The following is a 21,098-nucleotide window of genomic DNA, read 5'->3' on the forward strand; positions in this document are numbered from 1 at the left end:
TCGAGTTCTGCGCATGTCAGTACAGCAGTGTCAGCACCTGTGAAACTGTCAAATGAGACGGTGTCCGGAATCGCAATGCAACCACTGCGCAGGTCTCGGCAGAACATTTTCCGCGTCAGTAGGGAGCACATCGGAAGGCGACAAATCTTACGCCTCCCGGCACCCGCTTGCCGGCATTCTCCAGCGCAGTCTGCGCGGGCACTGTCGGCGCCATTAGACACTCGACGCGATGTTTCCGTACGCCGCGTTGGAACACCGAAACCTCGACACAGCACACAAAGCAAACACCACCGTGCCGACACCAGTCGCACAAACGAAAAACGCGGCCTGCTCGCAGCGTCGTGCGCGAAAGAAACAAATCAGCTGCTGGATTGTCTTGACATGGCTTACTAAGCTGAAACCGGAACTGCTGTTCGGCCACTCTATTGGACCAGGCAGAAACGATGATGATGAGCGGGGATTTCCAGTAGCGCCACTTCGTGGGGCAGCAAGGAGGCTCCGTTCAAAACAAAAATGGCGTTCAGCAAGTCGAACTATGCGCCGGTCAGTCGGTGCATGATACCCTCGATCGAGTTGGCTCAAGGAGTGTCCGAAAAATCAGACGAGAGGTTGCAAGGTGTCCGAACTTTCGGCAGTTGTTATACATTATGGTCCAAGGGGGGAACGGCGGTGCCGCGAAGCTGACCGAATAATCGGGCATGTCCGAATTTTTGGAGTTCGGAAAATCGGTCGGCGACTGTACATGGCGTTCTATGGACAAGAGGCTATGAAAAGTAATTACTTCATTATATCGAGGTTTTTGTTGTGTTGAAGTTCGTTATATCGAGGTTTAACTGTAATAAAAGCACGAAACAATAACAGAAACATGAAAATTACGAAATTTTTTGCCGCTGCTGTGCACTCCTCCGGATCGGCTCACACAAAAGGCAGGATTTCTAACAGTCAGTTTGCCTTCGTGCATAGCGTTCGTCGCCAGCATTTCCCGGTAAACATTACGGTTACGTAAGTTGCAGTTGCTGGGAAACGTGAGAAGCAGTCAGGGATCTTTGAATGCTATTGCGTTCCACCAGACGAAGCTTAAGTATCCTCCAATCTTTGTGTATGAAAGTACAGCTCACCAACATCAAAGACATGTGGATCCCCCAAGAGGCAAAAGGTGGCCCCTGCTGGGTGTGGTGCCAGGGAGCCCAACACAGTGCCTGCAGCCACTCCCTCACGGACGTGCATCCTCCGGGTGGAGCCACCAGCAGCCACACCAGGTGGCTGGTGAAGGCCCAGCACACGCACCAGCAGTGCCAGCCGAGCCTCACGTGGTGGCAGGCCCCCATCGTGTGCCACCAGCACCAGTGAGAACTCCTCCTGGCTCTCGCGGTCGAGCACCAGCCGTGTGGTCAGCCGGCCCGTGTGTGCATCCACGGCAAAGGCCATACGCCCATCTCGTTGCTGACCGCTGCCTGCAGTGCCATCATGCCAATCCTCTCACCAACAGAATGCTCACCAAACTCCAACAAGATGGCTAAGCTCACCTTCCACAAAACAAATCTATCTTAATTTAACATGCATCACACATGGAACATGGACCATTTTCTCCAGCAGAGCAGTCCACTTGTTTAATACAGGTAGCCCACCAGAACAGTGACAAAAGTGCTTTTATAAGTTACATGTACCCAAACAGGCAGTTCTGAAAAGTTTACACAGAATGCACAATTTGAGGGGTGTAACATTCTTGTAGAAAGTGTGCAAACTAAAATATGTAGTGACCAGAGCTCCTAACAAAGTGCTCCCTTGGTGGCCATTGCCCGAAAAACCAGCGTACCCACTCCAAAGCACAAACACACCGCGATTTGAGCCAGTGCACCAAGGAATGAAGATGGTCGATGACGGCGAGCAAGACTCCTCCAAAGATGTTGTTCAGTTACATGCGAGTCCCGGTCAGTGATGGGACATGGATAGACTGGTGAGCAGCTTCTGCGCCAGCTGTGGGGCCCACATAAACACCGCCTGTGTCAGTTCCATGATGCGCAACGCTGGGGACATGGAAAAACCAGGCACACTGCTAAGGTCTGCCAGTCCCGGAGGCAGCCTGACCCATGTCAAAATTCCGAAGCCGAAGGCCGGACGCACAGTTTCAAGACCACTCCTCGAACAAACATCTCTTACTGCGATGACTTGGCGATGATTGCTATCAACAATGTGCCTCAACCCGCCAAGTAGAAGCTACATGAGGATGGGGGAGTCAGAATCGAAGGTGCACAGTGTCAGATGGAGGTGGACTCGGGATCAACTTCTTCAATCATCTCCTACGCCACCGCCGGATGTATTTTTCCAAAGGGTTGTGTCCCAAAGCTGCAGCCACTTGACATCATCATGAGGAACTATCGATCCAAACATATCGATGTGCGTGGGATTGCTACCGTCCAAGTGCAGTTCCAAAATTTTGACGGCCCACTCTGCCTTGTCATTGTCAAGTGCGAGCACCCAAGCTTTCTCGGGCTGGAGTGGTTTCCGGCGCTCGGTATCGATATCACAGGGGTGCAACATATCGACCAGCTACAATTCTCACTCAGTAACATATTCAGAGACTTTGCCTCTGTGTTCTATGGAACACTGGGCTGCTACAAGGGACCACTCGTGCAGTTTGCACATAACCCTGCGGTTGTAGCTATCCGCCTGAAAGCAAGAAGGGTTCCTTTAGCGCTTCGACCTAAAATTGATGCCGAGCTATACAAACTGTTACAACAAGGCGCCCAGAGCCAGTTGATCACGCTTGTTGGGAAACCCCTATTGCTGCTCAACTGAAGGCAAATGGGGACATCCGCATCTGTGCAGACTACAAAAGCACAATTAACAAGGCCTTGCAGCAGCACTCATATCTGGTGCCAGTGGTCAGCCATCTGTTGGCATGCATTTCTGGTGGAGCTGTTTTTGCAAAGCTAGATTTGGCACAGGCCTACCAGCAGTTTCCAGTGACAGATGAATCTGTAGACGCACGGACCATTGTGATTCATCGGGGTGCTCTCCGCTTCTGCTGGTCACAATTCGGGGTCAACGGGGCACCTGGCATCTTCCAAAGTTTATTAGAGATGCTACTGTGCGAATAACTAGGCATTATTTCGTATTCTGACGATGTCCTAATTTCGAGAGCCTCGCACCAAGAATTTTTTAGTCAGCTTCTAGAGGTCCTCCAACGTTTCCAAGATGCTAGGCTTGAGGTCAAAAAAGAAAAATGTCAGCTAGGAGTGACTCAAGTGCAATTTCTGGGTTTCCGAGTCAATGTGGAAGGAATCCACCCGACACCAGCCAAGATGCAAGCCAATGTTAAAGTGCCCCTCACAAGGCCCCATAGTAGATTTTCGCTTTACACTGGAAGTTGCTATGCACTTCTAGGGATTGTTCTGCCAAAAAAAAAAATTTCAAATTGGCTCATTAATAGTCGATAGAAATATTTCAGTGCCGCGAACCCATGATTTCAGCAGGCAAGCTCCACTGCCAAGCATGACACTCTCTCCACTCGGCCTGTCAAGCCTCCGCAAGCAAAATTCCTTCCCTGCATTCTCCCATACCGGACCTCAAGGATCGCATGATGCATGTCATGGGCCCCGCCTTCATTTTTTTTTCCTCGCTTTTTTTTTTCCGGCGCTGCACACTTCTGCTGACGGCGTTGCACACGAGTTGTTGTGATTGTCTCATTTCACACAGTGCATGATTTTGCGCGCAGTGCACATGGACACATGACTAGCAGTGTAATTCAGTGCTACACGAATACTGAGGCAGAACAAGCGGGTTGCAGAGCATGATAAAGCGCTGGAACACGGTAAGAAATGGCACAGTTTTGGTACCTGCGCATGTGACTGCACGACCATGGGAAAAGGCAGACAAAGCAGAAGTACATCTCTCTTGCTTCGGTGCGAAGTAAAACAAAAAACATGCATGCATTCCGTTTGTATGTATTATTATTTCTTTAAACTTCAATTCGTCAATTTAAGCAACAGATCACAGAAATAACAGAGGATCCCTTGAATAATTCTAGAAGTGAGGTGTCACCACGAGCAATGTCACACTGTGGACATGAGTACGTAGGCGCAGGGACACGAGTACGTCACTGTCCGGCTTGTAGTGCGGTCGCCCCGAGGGAAAGGGAAAATGGCGTTCAGATTGAAATTTCAGACCTCTCTGTGACACGTAGCGATGTAATTCTTTGCAAACACGATCATTATCACGCCTTGTATGCTATGTGCTTGTCAGCTCAAAATGGCCAGATGAGGGGCCTTCTAAGGCACCGCGGCCTTCAAAACAAAGCTGAGCTGCAGTCATTCCTGGGTTTTCTAAACTTCTATCATGCATTTCTGTCACACAAAGCCACTATTGCAGAACTCCTGCACTGTTTGTTGGATAAGAAGGTGCCCTGGCTGTGGGGAAACCCACAGCAGATGGCGTTCGACCATGTGAAGCAACTACTAGTGTCCAACCAAGTGCTGACACATTTTGATGAGAAGAAGCCGATCACTCTCACTGATGATACGTCCTCATTGGAATAAGAGTGGTGTTGCAACAGAACCGCTTGTTGGCCTAGTTGGTGCTTGCTAAAAGACATGTTTTTTGCTGCAAGTTAAAACACATACAAAAAAGGAAGACACACTGAAGGCAACACGGGCAGCATTTCCAACTGATTTAGTTTGGGTGGTAACCCAGAAATACATACACATACAGGCATACGCAAACTGTTCACGAACCTAGGTTATCCAGCGGTCGAACAATCTCATTTCCGATTTGTAGAGCAAGACAGATGTATCACTAATGCAACTTGAACCTTTCTTCTTTATATCATAAGCTTCCTTTAGCTCACATGCTTTTTGATTTCTGCTCCTACCAAGAATTTTAATCTCACAAAAGCGTGGTTTGCACATGCGGGCCTTGCAGTGCGCTGCCAATGTTCCATGCCATCTTTCATTAGATTTAGTTTGTGTTCCCTGGTTCATTCATTTATGCCCGTGTATCCAAAAACCACGTAAACACGGCTTTGTCCACATCAGCTTAAGTCGACAATTTGATCCTTTTTTTTTCTTCGAACTCATTACGGACTCCACTGCACTGCGAATGCTTTCTTTTGCATTCAAGATAGTCGGCAGGTTGCTGGCTGGAATGTTGAACCGAGCAGCAACATCCTCTTTCTCGCCCTTGGCAACCGCATTAACAATTGAAAGCTTGTCCTCGAAAGACAAAACTTTGCGCTTCCTCGCCAAACTCATTTCTGAAGTCAACAAACACCGTGAGAAACGTGCGATACACTGCAGAAGTTAACACTCACATCGTGTCCACTGTCATGTTCACACAGCTCCACCACCGTGTCACACCAGTGCCTCCTCTAACTAGACGCCTGCCCTTCCCTCTCCATTTCACACCTGTCCTCTTGGTACGGCCACTGGAGCTGCCTCATGGAGGACGCTCGCAACACACTGGCGGCTGCGCTGGCTGCGCCGCTGCTGCCGCGCCACTAGTAAAACTCGAGCAGATGACGACCACATGTTGTGATGCATGCGTAAGCACACAAAATTCATGCTATTTCTTCGTTCATTCAGCTTACCACAGTACGTTTTGCATAGTAAGGTGCCATTGCTGCATGCCACAATGCTCATCTAGTCAGAGAAAAAGGGGACCCGGGCATGTCTTCATGAGATACCTTCCAACAGCAGTTTGCGTGACCAGTGGCTTTGGCAATTTCGAGTAAGGATTAAGTGCCATCAAGTTACCCTGTAGTGCCCTGTAGTGTGCAGTTAGAACTTCACACTATGGACTTCAGGAAAGACTTACGGAGTGGCAGCTGAAGCCAGTTATCGTGCCCAGTGTTTTGACAGTTTTTGATGAACACAAGCACCCTTAGACCAGGGCCTCCTGCGCTAGCCACGAGCGCGGAAGCTACCGACTTGGCCTGTCGACAGCAAGCTGCACTGACGAGGGTCGCGTGACTCCCACGGTACGGTTGTGAGCGCCGCTCTGTTGTTCTGGCTTGCAAATGAGGCAGGGAGCCTCCAATGGAAAAGGAAGTGACGTCGCAGACATCTAGTTAGAGAAGGCACTGTCCATGCCAATGCACATAAGCCTAAAGAAAACTAAAACAGGTAGGCACAGTAGTGATACACGGTGTCACCATGCATAAGTGAAAAATGCAGAGGCTGATCCGCTTGTCACAGAGCAGCGCTAGGGAAGCTAGCGACTTTCATCATCATCATCGTGGCACACTGAATCAATTGCTCTGGCTCGCTGCAATCACATGCATTCCCCTCGTGATCGGCCGCTTGCCTTATTTATGAATTACAAAAGTTACGCATTATTTACCAGAATTTTCAGTTGAGCTACTGCTAACAATAATACCGTCACTTTTTGTATATTTGAAAATCTGAAGTGGGGGGTCGACTTACAATCGAAACCAAAACATGGCACCGCCAAAAAAGCGAGACCAACGGGAGCTACAGCATAGTTGCAATTTTATGTTTGCTCTATGGCCCTACCTGTAGCTTTCCGCTATCCCACGTGTTTATTCACTTTTCGGAAGGGTTTTTCAACATTTTAAAAAGTTTTACAGTGCACACAACACTCATGAGCAGGTGTCAATAGTTGATGGAAGCACCACTGTTCCATTCGCGGCGGCACCCTCAGAACAGCGGCACTTGCGGGGAGCATCGGTAGTTATGGAAGAGCAGACACCGCTTGTGGGTTTCTCTTTGCCTGTTGCGCTTAGCTTTCTCTATAGTTGGACGAAAGGCATTGGTTTGACGCGTTCCACTTGACTGCCAGCTACGTGCTACTTCTATGCTTCCTCAATCATCATGAGTGCTCCAGGCTCACTAATCATTCGGCACTCGTTCACAGCAGCGTTCAAGAGGGCTGCCATCCTTTACGCCGAAGAAACAAATCACTGCGCAGCAGGCCGCAAGTTCGAAGTTTCTGAACGGGTGGTGCGAGAGTGGCGACTGCAGCGAAGCGAAATTTTCACCTGTGACGGCAAGTGAGGAATTTGCCATGTGCCGAAGTCTGACGCTTTCCGGAGCTGTTGGCTAAGCTTGCGGCGTACGTCGCTGAAATGCACGATCGGTCCTCGCTAGTGAAGTGCGACATGGTCATGAAACAAGTCCAGATCTTCGCCTTTTAAGGACCTGCTCCGCCGTGAGCACAACGAATGGCTGTCGGCAGAAGACCGCGAAATTACGCCAACCGGACCTGTCAAAAGAGCCTCCCTGACGGCTGCATGTGGTTGGGTGCACTCGGCATGGGCTGCTGTTCCACAAGATGTCGTGGTGCGGTCATTTGCCAAATGTGAAATTTAGCGGGACAACGATGCGCTGTGGGACCATAGCAATGATGACGATGGCAGCACTAGTGAAGACGAGTAGTCCAGTGACCATGTCAGCTACTAATAAATTTTTGTTATCGAATGCGCCCTCGGGTATGCTCTTCTTTTTTTTTTTCCTGTCACGCGATATGGGGGGTCAACTTACATTCGAGTCAACTTACAATTGTGTAAATACGGTAAATGATGAGCGTTGAAAATTTGTTACAACAAGGTCAATTGCCACAATGCATTCGTTACGTGGAGGTCAGAAATACATCGGCTTCTATGGGGTGGCGTTGGGGAAGGGAAAAAATTTGTTAAATCCAGGAATTCGCTACGAGGTTTGTTACACCCAGGTTTAACTGTATATGTATATCTACCACAGTAATAAGCAGGAATGCATTTCAATTGAACTAGCCATTGAAAACAAAAATGCAGGAAGACACTTCTTCAAGCCAACCAGAAGGAAACAATGCTCCCCTCACTGGATGACATTGTACACAAGTGGGCACATGATAGCCATAGTTGTGTGGTTTCAAAGTGATTTTTCTGATTAAGACATCAGTGGGCTCCAATAAGAGGAGAGGCCAAACCTGGAACAATCTCGTAGATGACCTGACCGTTGGGCCCATCATCAGCATCCACAGCACGCACTTGCACCAGCTCACTACCAGCAGGCTGATGCTCACGCACACTCAGCAAACGGTCCAGGGGTTCCACAAAGATTGGTGCATTGTCATTCTCGTCGGCCACCAGAATCCGCAGCCGTGCTGTGCTCGAGAGTGCGGGTGTGCCCTGGTCTTGAGCTTGTACCAGCAGCTCGTAACTGGCCTGGGCCTCACGATCCAGGGTGGCCAGGCTGTGCACATCACCTACACCAGCAGCAGCAGTGTCAACACTAGCAGCACTGTTGCACCATCTTTATACGGCACTCATGTGGGGCACACACACCTCTAGCACTCATTGCTGTCCCAATGCTGATGAAGTGAAGCTCATGGTTTGTGCAATGCATGGCAAGAAAGCCTCACTGCTTTTTACAAGGAAGCTATCAGTGAAACTAAAAGTGCTCAAGGACTTTATACGCACATTGTCACATTTTTTCTGAAAAAGAAAAATAGATCACTCACAACACGGTTTATAGATTGAGGAATATGGCACATGTTAGGGACAATATGCAGGCAAATTATGAAATGTCTAGGTTAATTAGGGAATAAATGAAAACTGCTAAACCTTTGTCTATAGCCTGTTTAGGGGCATTGTGAAATGTTCAAAATGTTTCCCTGCTCCCGAGAGAAGCAACAACAGCAGAGACTAAATATTTAAAGGAAATAGAGGCCGTATTTATGGGAGACGTGTAGCAATAGTTTGAAGCGTGTAGGTTATATATGTGGTTTGAAAATAATTACTGAATAATTGTTTTCTCCCAGATTTTGTGCTTTTATGAGACATGTAGTTGGTTTCCCCAGTTTTCTTGGTGAACTATAAGGGGTACATTGTTTCTATTTCATTGAAGTAGAAGGCATCTTGTGAGTGTCAAACAATAAATGTTAAATCTGTGTAAGTTAATTACCACCTCTGTAGTAAATTACTTATTCAAGTCTTCCACAGTGTCATACCGCCATTATCTGTAATGTTTGAATGTTTACCAGAGTCCTTAAAGAAGTGTACATGACGCCGAGCTCACGTTGAGTAGAAATGGGGGATACATTAAGTGTAACATCCAGGATTCATGCGGAACATTTGACTCTAAATTCAAGGACAATTCAAGGATTTCAAGGATGCTGAAAGTCAAAATTCAAGGAGGGGGGAATGAAGCTTACACATACACATACACTGATAAATTATGAAATCTCCTTTTTACCTTTCAGGTCACTTTTCTAAGCTGACTTTCCCATTGTAGTAATATCAGTTGCCTTCTGGCATGATGGTTAATAGTGTCCGACTACAGCCAAAGATAGTCGCCGTGTTCATGCCAAATGGCTGAAACTTACTTTCCGTGAAGCAATTCTAGAGCCTAGGGCTCGAAAATGGAGCCATGATGGCTGTGGCATAAACCAACTAGCAACACAACAAAATGGTGGCACGGCTTGGTCGTTTGATCTGGCTTTGTCTAGCTCCGCAATGGCAACGGTTATTTAAACAAGCATGTCGTTGGTGGCTGTGGACACTTCACTTTGCAATCGTTTAGCGACACTCTCAAAAGAAAATACATATCTAGGATTGTTTCCCGACAGACAGTGTACACGGCATAGCCACTATGCAAAGTTTGTTACTTTGAATGTTCAAAGGTTTCCCCCAACCCACGTTTTAAAGAAATTCAAGGAGCACATTTATTTTTAATAGTTTTAAGGGCCCTTCAATCTCGTTTTCCAAATTCAAGGGTTTGCAAGTAGGGGCATGCAAATACCGAATACAGTGAAACATCATTTCTACAAACACCACATTAACAAACTTTTCAGACATCCCCAGCTAACTGCTTATAGCTTCAATGTAAAAATATTTCAGTATTACGAACTTCACAATACCAAACGTTTCAGAATAATGATCGTTACTTAATTTCCATATCATGTTAACAATGACTCAGTACTACAAACTAATATTCCGAAATGATTCTTAGATTATTTCCATGTATCCCTTACAGCAGCTGGAACAGTAGGCTAGCAGACGACATGACACAGAAAGCAGACACTGCAGCGCATGGGTTCGAAAGACCTGAGATGGTATAGACCATTTTTTCATGGGAACCACCATATTGCTACGCAGTTGCGTCATCTATGAGCAATCAGCATGCTGGCTGGGGCGAGCGCTCCGTTCTGCATGGCAGGTATACGCTCTGCAGTAGTTGCTGGCGATTGTTTTCGGGCTCGTGCGGTCTATGTAGTGTAGGAGTTGAGGAGGACTTCAGGATGAAACACTTGGGAGGTTTATTTACATTACTTACAGTGAGAGTCAATGAACAGTCTTAACGTCATTACGGGGCGGCAGCAACTCGGACGCTGCGGCCCGTCACAAGAAGCTCGAAAGAGATGAATCAGGAAATGCTATAGGAATCCTCTTCTGCTGCTCCCGGTCTGCGCCTTTTAAACCCTTCGGTGTCGATAAGACACGTCACGTTTGGCCAATGGGAGAGCCCGCTCAGGTGACGCCATTTTCGGACAATGGTAGGCGCCCGTGCGATGGAGTCACACCCGGCGAAGAGAGTCGCTGCTCGGGTGTTTGTCCGAGGGCTTTCTTCTCCCTGCGGTCTTGCCTTGCTGACTTGCAATGCACCGTCACCATAGAGGGTAGGGGGCGACGCCGCCAGGTTGTCACGGCGCATTACAGCCGTCTTTCTTCAGGACCCACTTTACCCGCAACAGTGCCAGGATGGAAGAGTCAATTCCCTTCACTTTCGGGAAGAGCCAAGCAGTGGATAGCTCCACTGGCTGCACACGAAGCGGGGTCCGCCAACTTGTTTGCACGTGCCGTGCCTCAGGAATGTGGCATCCGTGTTTCTGCGCTCCTTTATTAGCTGGGGTGCGATTCGATGTGGTCTGGGGAACTCGAAGTAGGCTCAGGAAACGGTCCCGTATCTAACAGTAGTATGACATGTATCTTGTATATGGTAAACGGTTCTGTGAGACATACTGAAGTGGTTCAAGTTGGTATGGCCAGACTTTCTGCTGGCGTTGAGGCGGATGGAGCACACAGCACAGTGTGCGCGCGCATATTTGAGCCTACCATCAGCCTCGGAGACCAATTGTGTATTTCTGAATGTTCCATTCACTAATGTGACCTTATTGCAGTATTATTATCTAGTTCTAAGCTGTGGTTTAGGAGTGTCACGTTTCGCCTCCGACGTGCGGTATAGCCGGCGCGAATGCAACGGACGCCGGGGCTTCGTTCAAAGCGGCGGACATTTTGGCCAGTTCAGCGCTGCCGCAACGCCTCCTGCCAAGCGCGTCCAGGCATGTTTCAATGCCACATGTCTTCGTGTGTGTGTGTGTGTGTGTGCGTGCATATTGGTGCCCACGCTTGTCAAAGCGCGGCAGCCAGGGAGAGGAGCTCCCCAACGGTGAAGCGAGGAGGTCTGACCGGCGCCGGCCCGGCGGATACGTCACTTCTTGTCACAACGTGTCCGTGCGCCGCCGTCACGTGCGCCTCATCCGAGCCATTCCTTCTTGCCCTCGACTCCGAGAGTATAAAAGCAGCTGCCCCCGGACGCCAAGAAAGAAGCTTCGATTTATTCATTCGAGTAACGTGGTCTCCCGTTTCTCCACTTCAGTCAACCTGACCGGCCGCTCTTTTGCGATGCTAGAATAAACAAGCTGTTCTGTTAGCAGTCGACTCATCCTTTGCCAGGACCTTCGGATGCTTCCAGCCAACGCTACACTTGGGGCTTGCGACCCATTTGCAACAACTGGTTTCCAGCGGTGAGATCGCGACAATGGATGCCAGAAGCGAAGATATGCGGTCAACTGTATGCTGAGCAGCACAACGACCATCCCGGAGCAGTGCAACGAGCCTTGTGTGATGACTGGTTGCCTGCAGCGGAACGACTACACTGAATTCTTGCCTGCGAGGTTTGGTGAGTGCGGGACTTTCTTCTTCCGAGTTTTGCCAGGCTTTTGTTAGTGTCAGAAACAGAGCTGGTAATTGTGGTTGTTGTTGCTGCCGGGTTAGTTTGCGGCAAGACAATAGTAGGCAGTAGAGAAAGCAGCATTCAGAGCAGCCATGGATTGGAAGTCGTCGCGCAAACTGAAATTGCTGGACCTTGCAAGAGAGTTGGGTCTGGATGTCTCAGACAAACTCAGAAAACCAGAACTGCTAAGGGCTATTCTTGAGTTAGAAGCTGAGGATGACGAGCTGTCGGAATGCCTTGAGACCATTGAGGAGAGGGAGACAGCAAAAAGACAGGAGTGCGAGCGTAAAGAGCAAAAAGAGAAAGACGAGCGCGAACATAAAGAGCAAAAAGAGAAAGAAGAGCGCGAACGTAAAGAGCAAAAAGAGAAAGAGAGAGAGCAACAAGAGAAAGAGGAGCGCGACCGTCAACACGCTTTGGAAATGAAGCATCTCGAGGTAGAGATGGAACGCGCTCGTAATGGAAGTCAGGCACACGGTGCAGGAGAACGAGTATCGTTCAAAATAACTGACCTGATGCGGCCGTTTAAGCTTGGAGAGGACATTGGTTTGTTCCTGGTTAACTTTGAGCGAACGTGCGAGAAGCAGGGGTTCTCTCGGGAAACGTAGCCACAGCGCTTGCTCACTTTGTTACCCGGCGAGGCGGCCGACGTAGTCGCTCGCTTGAAAAGAGAGGAGGCAGAGGATTTCGACCAAGTGAAATCAAGTCTGCTAAAAAAGTACAGGCTGTCAGCGGAGGCGTTCCGTCAGAAGTTTCGGGAAAATGAGAAAGGCAGAAGTGAGTCACATACAGAGTTTGCCTACAGGCTTATGTCAAACATGCAGGGGTGGCTCAAAGAAGAGAAAGCGTTTGGTGACCACGAGAAAGTTCTGCAGTGTTTCGGGCTGGAACAGTTTTATAGTCGGTTACCTGAGAACGTGCGGTACTGGGTCTTGGATAGGCCAGACGTTAGTACGGTGGCTAAAGCAGCTGAGCTAGCCGAGGAGTTTGTGACGCGTCGGGCTCGCGGAGCTAAGGACGGTCAAAAGGGTGAATTTGGCTCCAAGTTTGAGAGGCCGAAGTTCACACCCACGAGAGCAAGGACTCGCATCCACACGTAGTGCGGATGCGAGTGAAAGCAGTCCGACCGAACGTAAGGAGACGGCGGCAGCCGAAGCCAAACGCAGAAAGCGGTTCGAGATGAGGCAAGCGCGCGTGTGTTATACGTGCCAGAAGCCGGGTCACTTTTCGGCGCAGTGTCCAGAAACAAAAACAAAAGTCGTGTTTTGTCGTTATGCAGCACTGACAAGAACATGAAGCTTCTCGAGCCTTACATGCGAGACCTCCTCGTGAACGGGAAAGAGTGCCGAGTGCTTCGCGATTCCGCAGCTAGAATGGATGTAGTTCACCCCTCTTACGTAGAAACCGATATGTTCTCGGGCGAGTGCGCATGGATCAAGCAAGCCGTGGAAGCTCATAGCGTGTGTCTGCCCGTAGCAAAAGTGCTTATTGAAGGACCGTTCGGAGCGCTTGAGACGGAGGCCGCAGTGTCATCTATGCTGCCCCCCCAGTACCCATACCTATTTTCGAATAGGTCCGATCACCTCCTGCGCGAGAAGGGGCTTTTGTTTGGTGAGGCTAGCATTCAGGCCTTAACCAGATCGAGAGTTCGGGAGCTCGCTGCAAAGGCGGTAGTTGCGGGGCAGACGTTGTCGAACAATGAGAAAGGGTCGGAGGCGCAGCAAGCTGATATTCAGAGCACGTCCGAAATGAATAAAATTGAGCCTATAGCGTTGAAGGCACCAGATACTGGAGAGGAAATGCCCGACACGGGAAAGTTAGAAGAGCTATCTGCAGATTTGCTCATCGCGCCTACGTCAGATGGACTTAATAGGTTGCTAAAAGTCAGCCGGTCGACTTTGATAGCCGAGCAAAAAAAGGATGGCAGCCTAGAAAACGTGCGCTGCAATGTCAAGGAAGGTATCGCCAAGAAAAATGCTCGTTTTGTGGAAAGAGGTGGGGTCCTGTACCGGAAATATCTAGACCGCAGGGGAGTGGAGTTCGATCAGCTGATCGTGCCTCAGTGCTACCGCCAGGATCTGTTGCGCTTGTCGCATGGGGGTTCGTGGTCCGGACACCTAGGAGTTAAGAAAACTAAGGACCGTCTCTTGCAAGAGTACTATTGGCCAAGGTGTTTTCGTGACGCAGAACACTTTGTGAGCACATGTGACACCTGTCAGCGGGTGGGCAAACCAGGGGACAAATCGAAGGCGCCGTTGAAGTTGGTACCTATCATTACAGAGCCTTTTAGACGGCTCGTTATTGATACAGTGGGACCTCTGCCGGTAACAACCACGGGGTACAGACACATTTTGACTGTGATCTGCCCAGCGACAAAGTTCCCTGAAGCAGTGCCGCTTAAAGAACTCAGCTCAGTTGAGATAGTCAATGCACTGCTGTCCATATTTGCGCGAGTTGGTTTTCCTGCGGAAATCCAGTCAGATCAGGGCACAGTGTTTACTAGCGCTTTGACGACAGCCTTTCTCGAAAGGTGTGGGGTAAAGCTGTTACACAGCTCAGTGTACCCCCCACAGTCGAATTCCGTTGAGAAGCTCCACTCCGTCATGAAGCGCGTGTTGAGAGCATTGTGTTTTGAACAACAAACTGACTGGGAGCTGTGTCTGCCTGGGGTGATGCTTGCATTAAGGACCGCGCCGCATGCGGCTACGGGGTTTTCGCCAGCTGAGCTGGTGTACGGTCGCTCGTTGCGGTCTCCGCTTCGCATGCTTCGAGACTCGTGGGAAGGCAGGGGCGACGACCCAGTCGTGGTGGAGAACGTGCTTAGGCTCCTCGAACGCTTAAGAAGGGCACAGGAGTTCTCAGGTGAAGCAATGGCAAAGGCCCAGCAGAGGGCCAAGGTTTATTATGATCGGACAGCCAGGACCCGTCGTTTTGAGGTGGGCGATGTGGTAATGATATTGCGCACATCGCTAAAAAACAAACTCGACATGCAGTGGGAGGGCCCAGCACGGGTTGTTCAAAAACTGTCGGACGTTAACTAAGTGGTGAGTCTGCCAGGAAAACGGAAAGCACAGAAAGTTTACCACTGTAATCTGCTCAAACCCTATAGACAACAGGAAGCAGTGGTGTGTATGATGGTAAACGTTCCCGAAGAGCTTCCGGTCGAGCTTCCGGGACTAGGCTCAGTGACGAACAGGGAAGACACCGATCAAGTCATTAGTGACTTAATCAGTAAAGCACCGCTGTCGCCTGAGCAGAAAACCGAACTACACCAGCTCTTACAAGAGTTTCAAGGTCAGTTCTCTGAGAGGCCTGGTAGGACTTCTGTCCTTACTCATGAAATAGAACTTACCTCCCCAGAGCCAGTACGATCCAAAGCGTACCGGGTGTCACCCCGCCAGAGCGATATTATGGAGGCTGAGGTAAAGAAAATGCTACAGCTCGGTGTTATTGAAGCGGGTGAGAGTGATTATACCTCCCCTTTGATTTTAGTTGAGGTACCGGGCAAGGAACCTCGTCCTTGCGTCGACTACCGCAGGCTTAATTCCATCACTAAGGATCAAATTTATCCGATCCCTAACATCGAGGAGCGCCTTGAGAAAGTTAGTAGCGCTAAGTTTATTTCCACCCTAGATCTTGTCAGGGGTTATTGGCAGGTTCCACTTACAGAAGAGGCTAGTAGGTATGCGGCGTTCATTTCACCAATGGGAACATTCCGTCCTAAAGTTTTGAGTTTTGGTTTGAAGAACGCACCATACTGCTTTTCAAGCCTCATGGACAAAGTGTTGCGGGGATGGGAAGAATTCGCTTTACCGTATTTAGACGACGTAGCGATATTCTCCGCATCCTGGTCTGAGCATATGGCACACTTGCGGGCAGTGCTAACCCGCCTGCGCGAAGCGGGCTTGACAATCAAGGCGCCCAAGTGCCAGTTAGCACAAGCCGAGGTTGTCTACCTCGGTCACGTGATTGGACGGGGTCGTCGCCGCCCCTCTGAAATAAAGGCCGCTGTGCGAGACTTCCCGCAACTGCGCACGAAGACCGATATTCTGTCGTTCTTAGGTGTCGCCGGCTACTATCAGAGGTACATCCCCAGGTACTCTGATATCGCGGCTCCCCTGATGGATGCTCTAAGAAAAACAGAGCCCCAAACAGTCGTCTGGGTCGAGACAAGGGAAAGAGCTTTTAGCGCCCTAAAGAGCGCCCTAACAAGCCAGCCTGTGCTACGATCGCCAGACTGCACAAAAGGGTTCGTTGTTCAGTGCGATGCTAGCGAGCGAGGCATGGGCGTTGTGCTGTGCCAACGGGAAAATGGAGAAGTGGAACACCCCGTCCTGTATGCTAGTCGTAAGCTGACCAGTCGTGAGCAGGCGTACAGCGCCACCGAGAAAGAGTGTGCGTGTCTCGTGTGGGCCGTTCAGAAATTGTCTTGCTACCTAGCCGGCTCGCGGTTTATCATTGAGACGGATCACTGACCTCTCCAATGGCTGCAGACCATCTCTTCCAAAAACGGCCGCCTCCTGTGCTGGAGCCTCGCTTTGCAACAATATTCCTTTGAGGTGCGTTACAAAAAGGGGAGTCTCAACGGTAACGCCGATGGCTTAAGTCGAGGCCCCTAACGTAGGAATCAGCCTCAAAGTAGTTTGTTACTGATGTTTTTCTTCCTGAGGCAGGATTTTTAACATATTGCTTTTGTTTAGTGTTTCAAAGTCATGACGTGCTTTCTAGTGCAATTTTCCAATTTGTGGAAGCGTTCTGAGTGCTGCTAAACTACTGCAAGGAACTAGGCAGTAGTATAAAAGGGGAAAGAGCCTGGAATGACTTAGTGAGGGTTGTGTCGTGCTTGCTGACTGAGCGGTTGAGTTTCGGCGTAGTTGTAACGCTTGCTGGGAATGAGAACAAAAAAAAAAAAAAAAGGGCAACTCTCCCGAAGTCACTTTGCAGTGTCCTGTGTGAACCTGAACGTGAGAACGAGGTCTTCTCGGTGCGCTGCGCTCAAGACACACCGAGGGACGACCGACTTCAGTTATGAGCGTCATCAAGCGACATCCCTCCGGACAGCGGATGCAGTCCCCTGACTATCGGGATCTCCTTCTCCCGGCGGGGCGGTCTGTTACGTTTCGCCTCCGACGTGCGGTATAGCCGGCGCGGATGCAAAGGACGCCGGGGCTTCGTTCAAAGCGGCGGACATTTTGGCCAGTTCAGTGCTGCCGCAACGCCTCCTGCCAAGCACGTCCAGGCATGTTTCAATGCCACGTGTCTTCGTGTGTGCGTGTGTGTGTGTGTGCATGTTGGTGCCCACGCTTGTCAAAGCGCGGCAGCCGGGGAGAGGAGCTCCCCAACGGTGAAGTGAGGAAGTCTGACCGGCGCCGGCCCGGCGGATACGTCACTTCTTGCCACAACATGTCCGTGCGCCGCCGTCACGTGCACCTCATCCGAGCCGTTCCTTCTTGCCCTCGACTCTGAGAGTATAAAAGCAGCTGCCCCCGGATGCCAAGAGAGAAGCTTCGATTTATTCAGTCGAGTAATGCGGTCTCCCGTTTCTCCACTTCGTTCGACCTGACTGGCCGCTCTTTTGCGATGCTAGAATAAACAAGTTGTTCTGTTAGCAGTCGACTCATCCTTTGCCAGGACCTTCGGATGCTTCCAGCTGTGCCCCAGGCCGCCAGGCCAACACTACCCTTGGGGCTTGCGACCCATTTGCAACAGGAGCAATGAAACTTACGCAACGATCGTAACAGTGTGGGTACCGTTCTGCTAAGATAGGAGCTGTGCTGTTATACTTTGACAAGCGTTCAAACTGTTAGCGGCAGATTACATTGCGTGACTACTTGGTTTGGTGGATGAGGCTCCCCCCCATAAATAAGATTGTTTTAGTTAGTAATAACAGCACACCTTACAGTGTGAATTAAGCTTGTCCAGCAAAGCGACCATTTACGAACTGTGCGAGCGTCCTAAGCAGTGGTAGGTGCTGGATTACAGATATCTTATATATCTTCTACAGATATCTTCTATATAGCGCATTGTCCAAGCATACGGCATCAATCTTTATAGATCTATAAACATTGTGAGGCATGAGTATGCAAGGTCGTATTGCAGCATTAGCCCATTTTCTCCTTTTTTGAGAAAAGATGATAATCGATTTTTTTTCCCGGTTGTGTTCGTTCCGTTCTCTACGACGCACTCACACCTATTACAGAAATTTTGTACGCAAGAATAGTCATCGCATCGATCCCTCTCATATATTATGGCTTTGCAGGGCAAAAAGGGAATATCAAAGCGAATAGTTTATATATGTATAATGCTGGTTCACCAACCGCAATGATCGCTGTGTTGAGCAGCACCATCAGCCTCATGCAGGAGGCTAGTGCAGACATATAGTGATTTCAAGCCCACTAGACTTGAAATGCGTGAGAACGATACCGGTGTATCACAAAGATTTAATAGCGCCTGCCGCTCAGATGTTTTGTGGCTGCCTTAGGTTGACCGTACACGAGCATGCGCTCTTATGTTTTAGTCCCAACGCCAAGCGATCAGATAGGGAGCAGATTTACCATGTCACGCTGGTAATGCAGAGACACCGGTTCTCTTCAAGAATTAAAACCAATATATGCAATATAGTTATTTTTATATAATAACATACGCAAACAGATACACACACTGCGGCTGATAATGCGTGTCACATGTTTGCGCCCCGAAGAGATATTTCCGCGTGTGTGTAGTTACCTATGCACCGAAAGGCTTCCCTGACGACCTTATATGAACGGACATTGCATAAATTACACAAAGTACGATCTAAAACATCTCGAAATCGTTCTGCAGCATGCAACAGCAATACTTTCAAGCAGTGCTACGCCGGATCGCACAAGCCGGAGAGGAGGAAAGGCTCGCTGTGCACCCTTTCCTCCTCGCACAATTAAAAGGTTCATAGGAGGAGAAAAATGCCGGAGGGTGGGAGGGGACCATTCTTTTTTCTATTGAGGAGGCCATGACGCATCAGGTTTTGCGAGCGCAGGCGTCGCCCAGACTAGTGTCGCCTAGCGAGAGAGGCGCATCTCTTTATTCCTTCGCCCTTCTTTCTACGCATGCCTATTTTTTCCTTTGTGCTTCTTTATGCAGCCATACCAGCCACACGCGTGGAGAAATGTAACCTTTGCACTCGCGGAGATGCCACAAGGTCACATTTTCTGGATGGTGTCGTCTACAAGTGCTTGCACTCTGAAATAGTTCAGGTATCCACCTCAAGTAAGACAAGACGGTTGCAGTGGGTGTCCATGACAAGGAACTTTAAGAACAAACAAAAAGAAACATATGCTTTATAGGGGACAAAGAGCTTCTTTGTTGGTGGTTTTCTCGGCGTCGGCATCTCTTTTGCGCGCGCCACTCCAGTGCTGCCGTGGTGCTTGGTGGCAGAAACAACAGCCAAGAGCGACGTTTTCATGGATAGCTCATATGGTGACAAATTATGAACTGATGGATATCTGATGGGCCGAATGGTTAATTTTGAGGCTTTCACTATAACAACCTTTCAGAATAACAAACAATTTGCCACGTTCCCCTGTGTCTTCCATTGTTTTCGCGCTGGCTAATAATATTAGTATGCACCCTTTCCAACTCGCCCATCTTTCTACCTCACTAGCTACAACTATGCTTTTAAGGTTTTTTGCAGACAATTGCATTATATACCATACGATAACCACCGATGACCATTTATTATTATTACATAATGACCTTAACCATGTCATCTTGAAGAGGCAGCGCATTATGACGAAGACAGAAGGCAGGAACACACAGGACAGCGCTGCCCTGTGTGTTCTTGCCTTCTGTCTTCGTCATATTGCGCTGCACCTTCAAGATGTTTAACCAGTACCAACTTGCCCAAATGTTGATCCTTAACCTTGTCAGTTTCTGGTGCATTACATGGCAGATGACCCTAAACTTAGACAACTGTAAAATTATTCTTTTCTCGCGAAAACATCTAGCTTTTTTTACATCATACAGTCGCCAACCGATAAATCGGACACCAATAATCCGGACAGCTTCGCGGCACCCCTAATGGCCCCATAGACTTAATGTGTAAAGACAACCGATATTTCGGACAGCCGCCAGTTCTACATTCGATTATTAGGACTCTGTCCATGGCTGTAGTGTACGCCGGCGCTCTGCCGCCATTATCTGCTCTGGCGACCTCGACGAGACGTCAAGTACGGCCTCAGAGATTTGTGACACCAAGTATAGCCTCAGAGATTACACACTAGATGGTAATCTCTAAGGCCTTGCCTTGGTCGAACCACTATGCCTCAGAGATTTAGCTGCAAATGCCAATCTTGGAGGCTTTGCCTGAATTGTGAGGTTGCACCAACATCGCGATCATCATATCCATTCCGGCACCACCACGCATGGCCCGCTCTGTTTGTTGAATTTGCCTTCTGGACAGCGTCCCACCATTCTGTGCTTGTTTGTTTAGTATGTGTACCAGACAACGCTCTGCTAGCTTCAAGAAGTCTTTCTCGTTAAGTTATAGACAGGCCGCGTCAAATGGCACCAACGGTGCCTTTGCAGTCCGAATGAGCCCGGCTTCACAACTCAAGAGCCTGAACTGCCGCCTGCCACAACGAGCTCAAATGTAGACATCATTGATGACCTGATAGGCTGCAGTGTGCTAATTCCTGCCGCTGTTACATTTGAAGAATTTGCAGACGTCAACAGTGCGGTGTCGTTGCGTGCAGAACTGAAGGATGACGAAACAATGGAGCAAGGTACTGCGACTATAATTTGGATGATGATGATGTGCTGTATGCTTTGGAGCACGTCCACCTGGATCAGCATGCGTGGCAGGCGCACCAATTCAGGCGGCTGTGTCCAGAGCCTTCACTTGCGGATCTAACTCAAGCCTTTGCAGTCCTTGCATCGGCATACACAAAACTGGCAGACAACACAAAACTGGCAGAAATACAGGTGGACTTGTTGCACATAGCGGAAATGTGTGCAGCAATGAATCGACCACTTCTTTGCACAGGGGCCTTAAAACGTAAATAATATAATCGTTTTTGGATACATTCATTTTTTCGGACATTCAATAGTTTGGATTTAGTTACGTTCCCCGTGGAGTCCTGACGATCGGTCTTCGACTGTAAATAACACCAT

The 21,098-nt window shown here is 49.1% G+C and overlaps 1 protein-coding gene across 1 annotated transcript in view; it reads right to left on the reverse strand.

The window, feature by feature from the left end:
- ds (dachsous cadherin-related 1) overlaps window positions 1–21,098 on the reverse strand; it is a 220,353-nt gene that overhangs the window by 125,741 nt on the left and 73,514 nt on the right. Inside the window, exons 9-10 of the mRNA XM_072287492.1 lie at window positions 7,924–8,202; window positions 1,119–1,454 (exon numbers count right to left, since the gene is read on the reverse strand). Coding sequence (XP_072143593.1) covers window positions 1,119–1,454; window positions 7,924–8,202 — 615 coding nt within the window. The remainder of the gene's footprint in view (window positions 1–1,118; window positions 1,455–7,923; window positions 8,203–21,098) is intronic.

This window comes from Dermacentor andersoni, chromosome 4 (assembly GCF_023375885.2).
Source record: "Dermacentor andersoni chromosome 4, qqDerAnde1_hic_scaffold, whole genome shotgun sequence".
Taxonomy (NCBI): Eukaryota; Metazoa; Arthropoda; class Arachnida; order Ixodida; family Ixodidae; genus Dermacentor; species Dermacentor andersoni.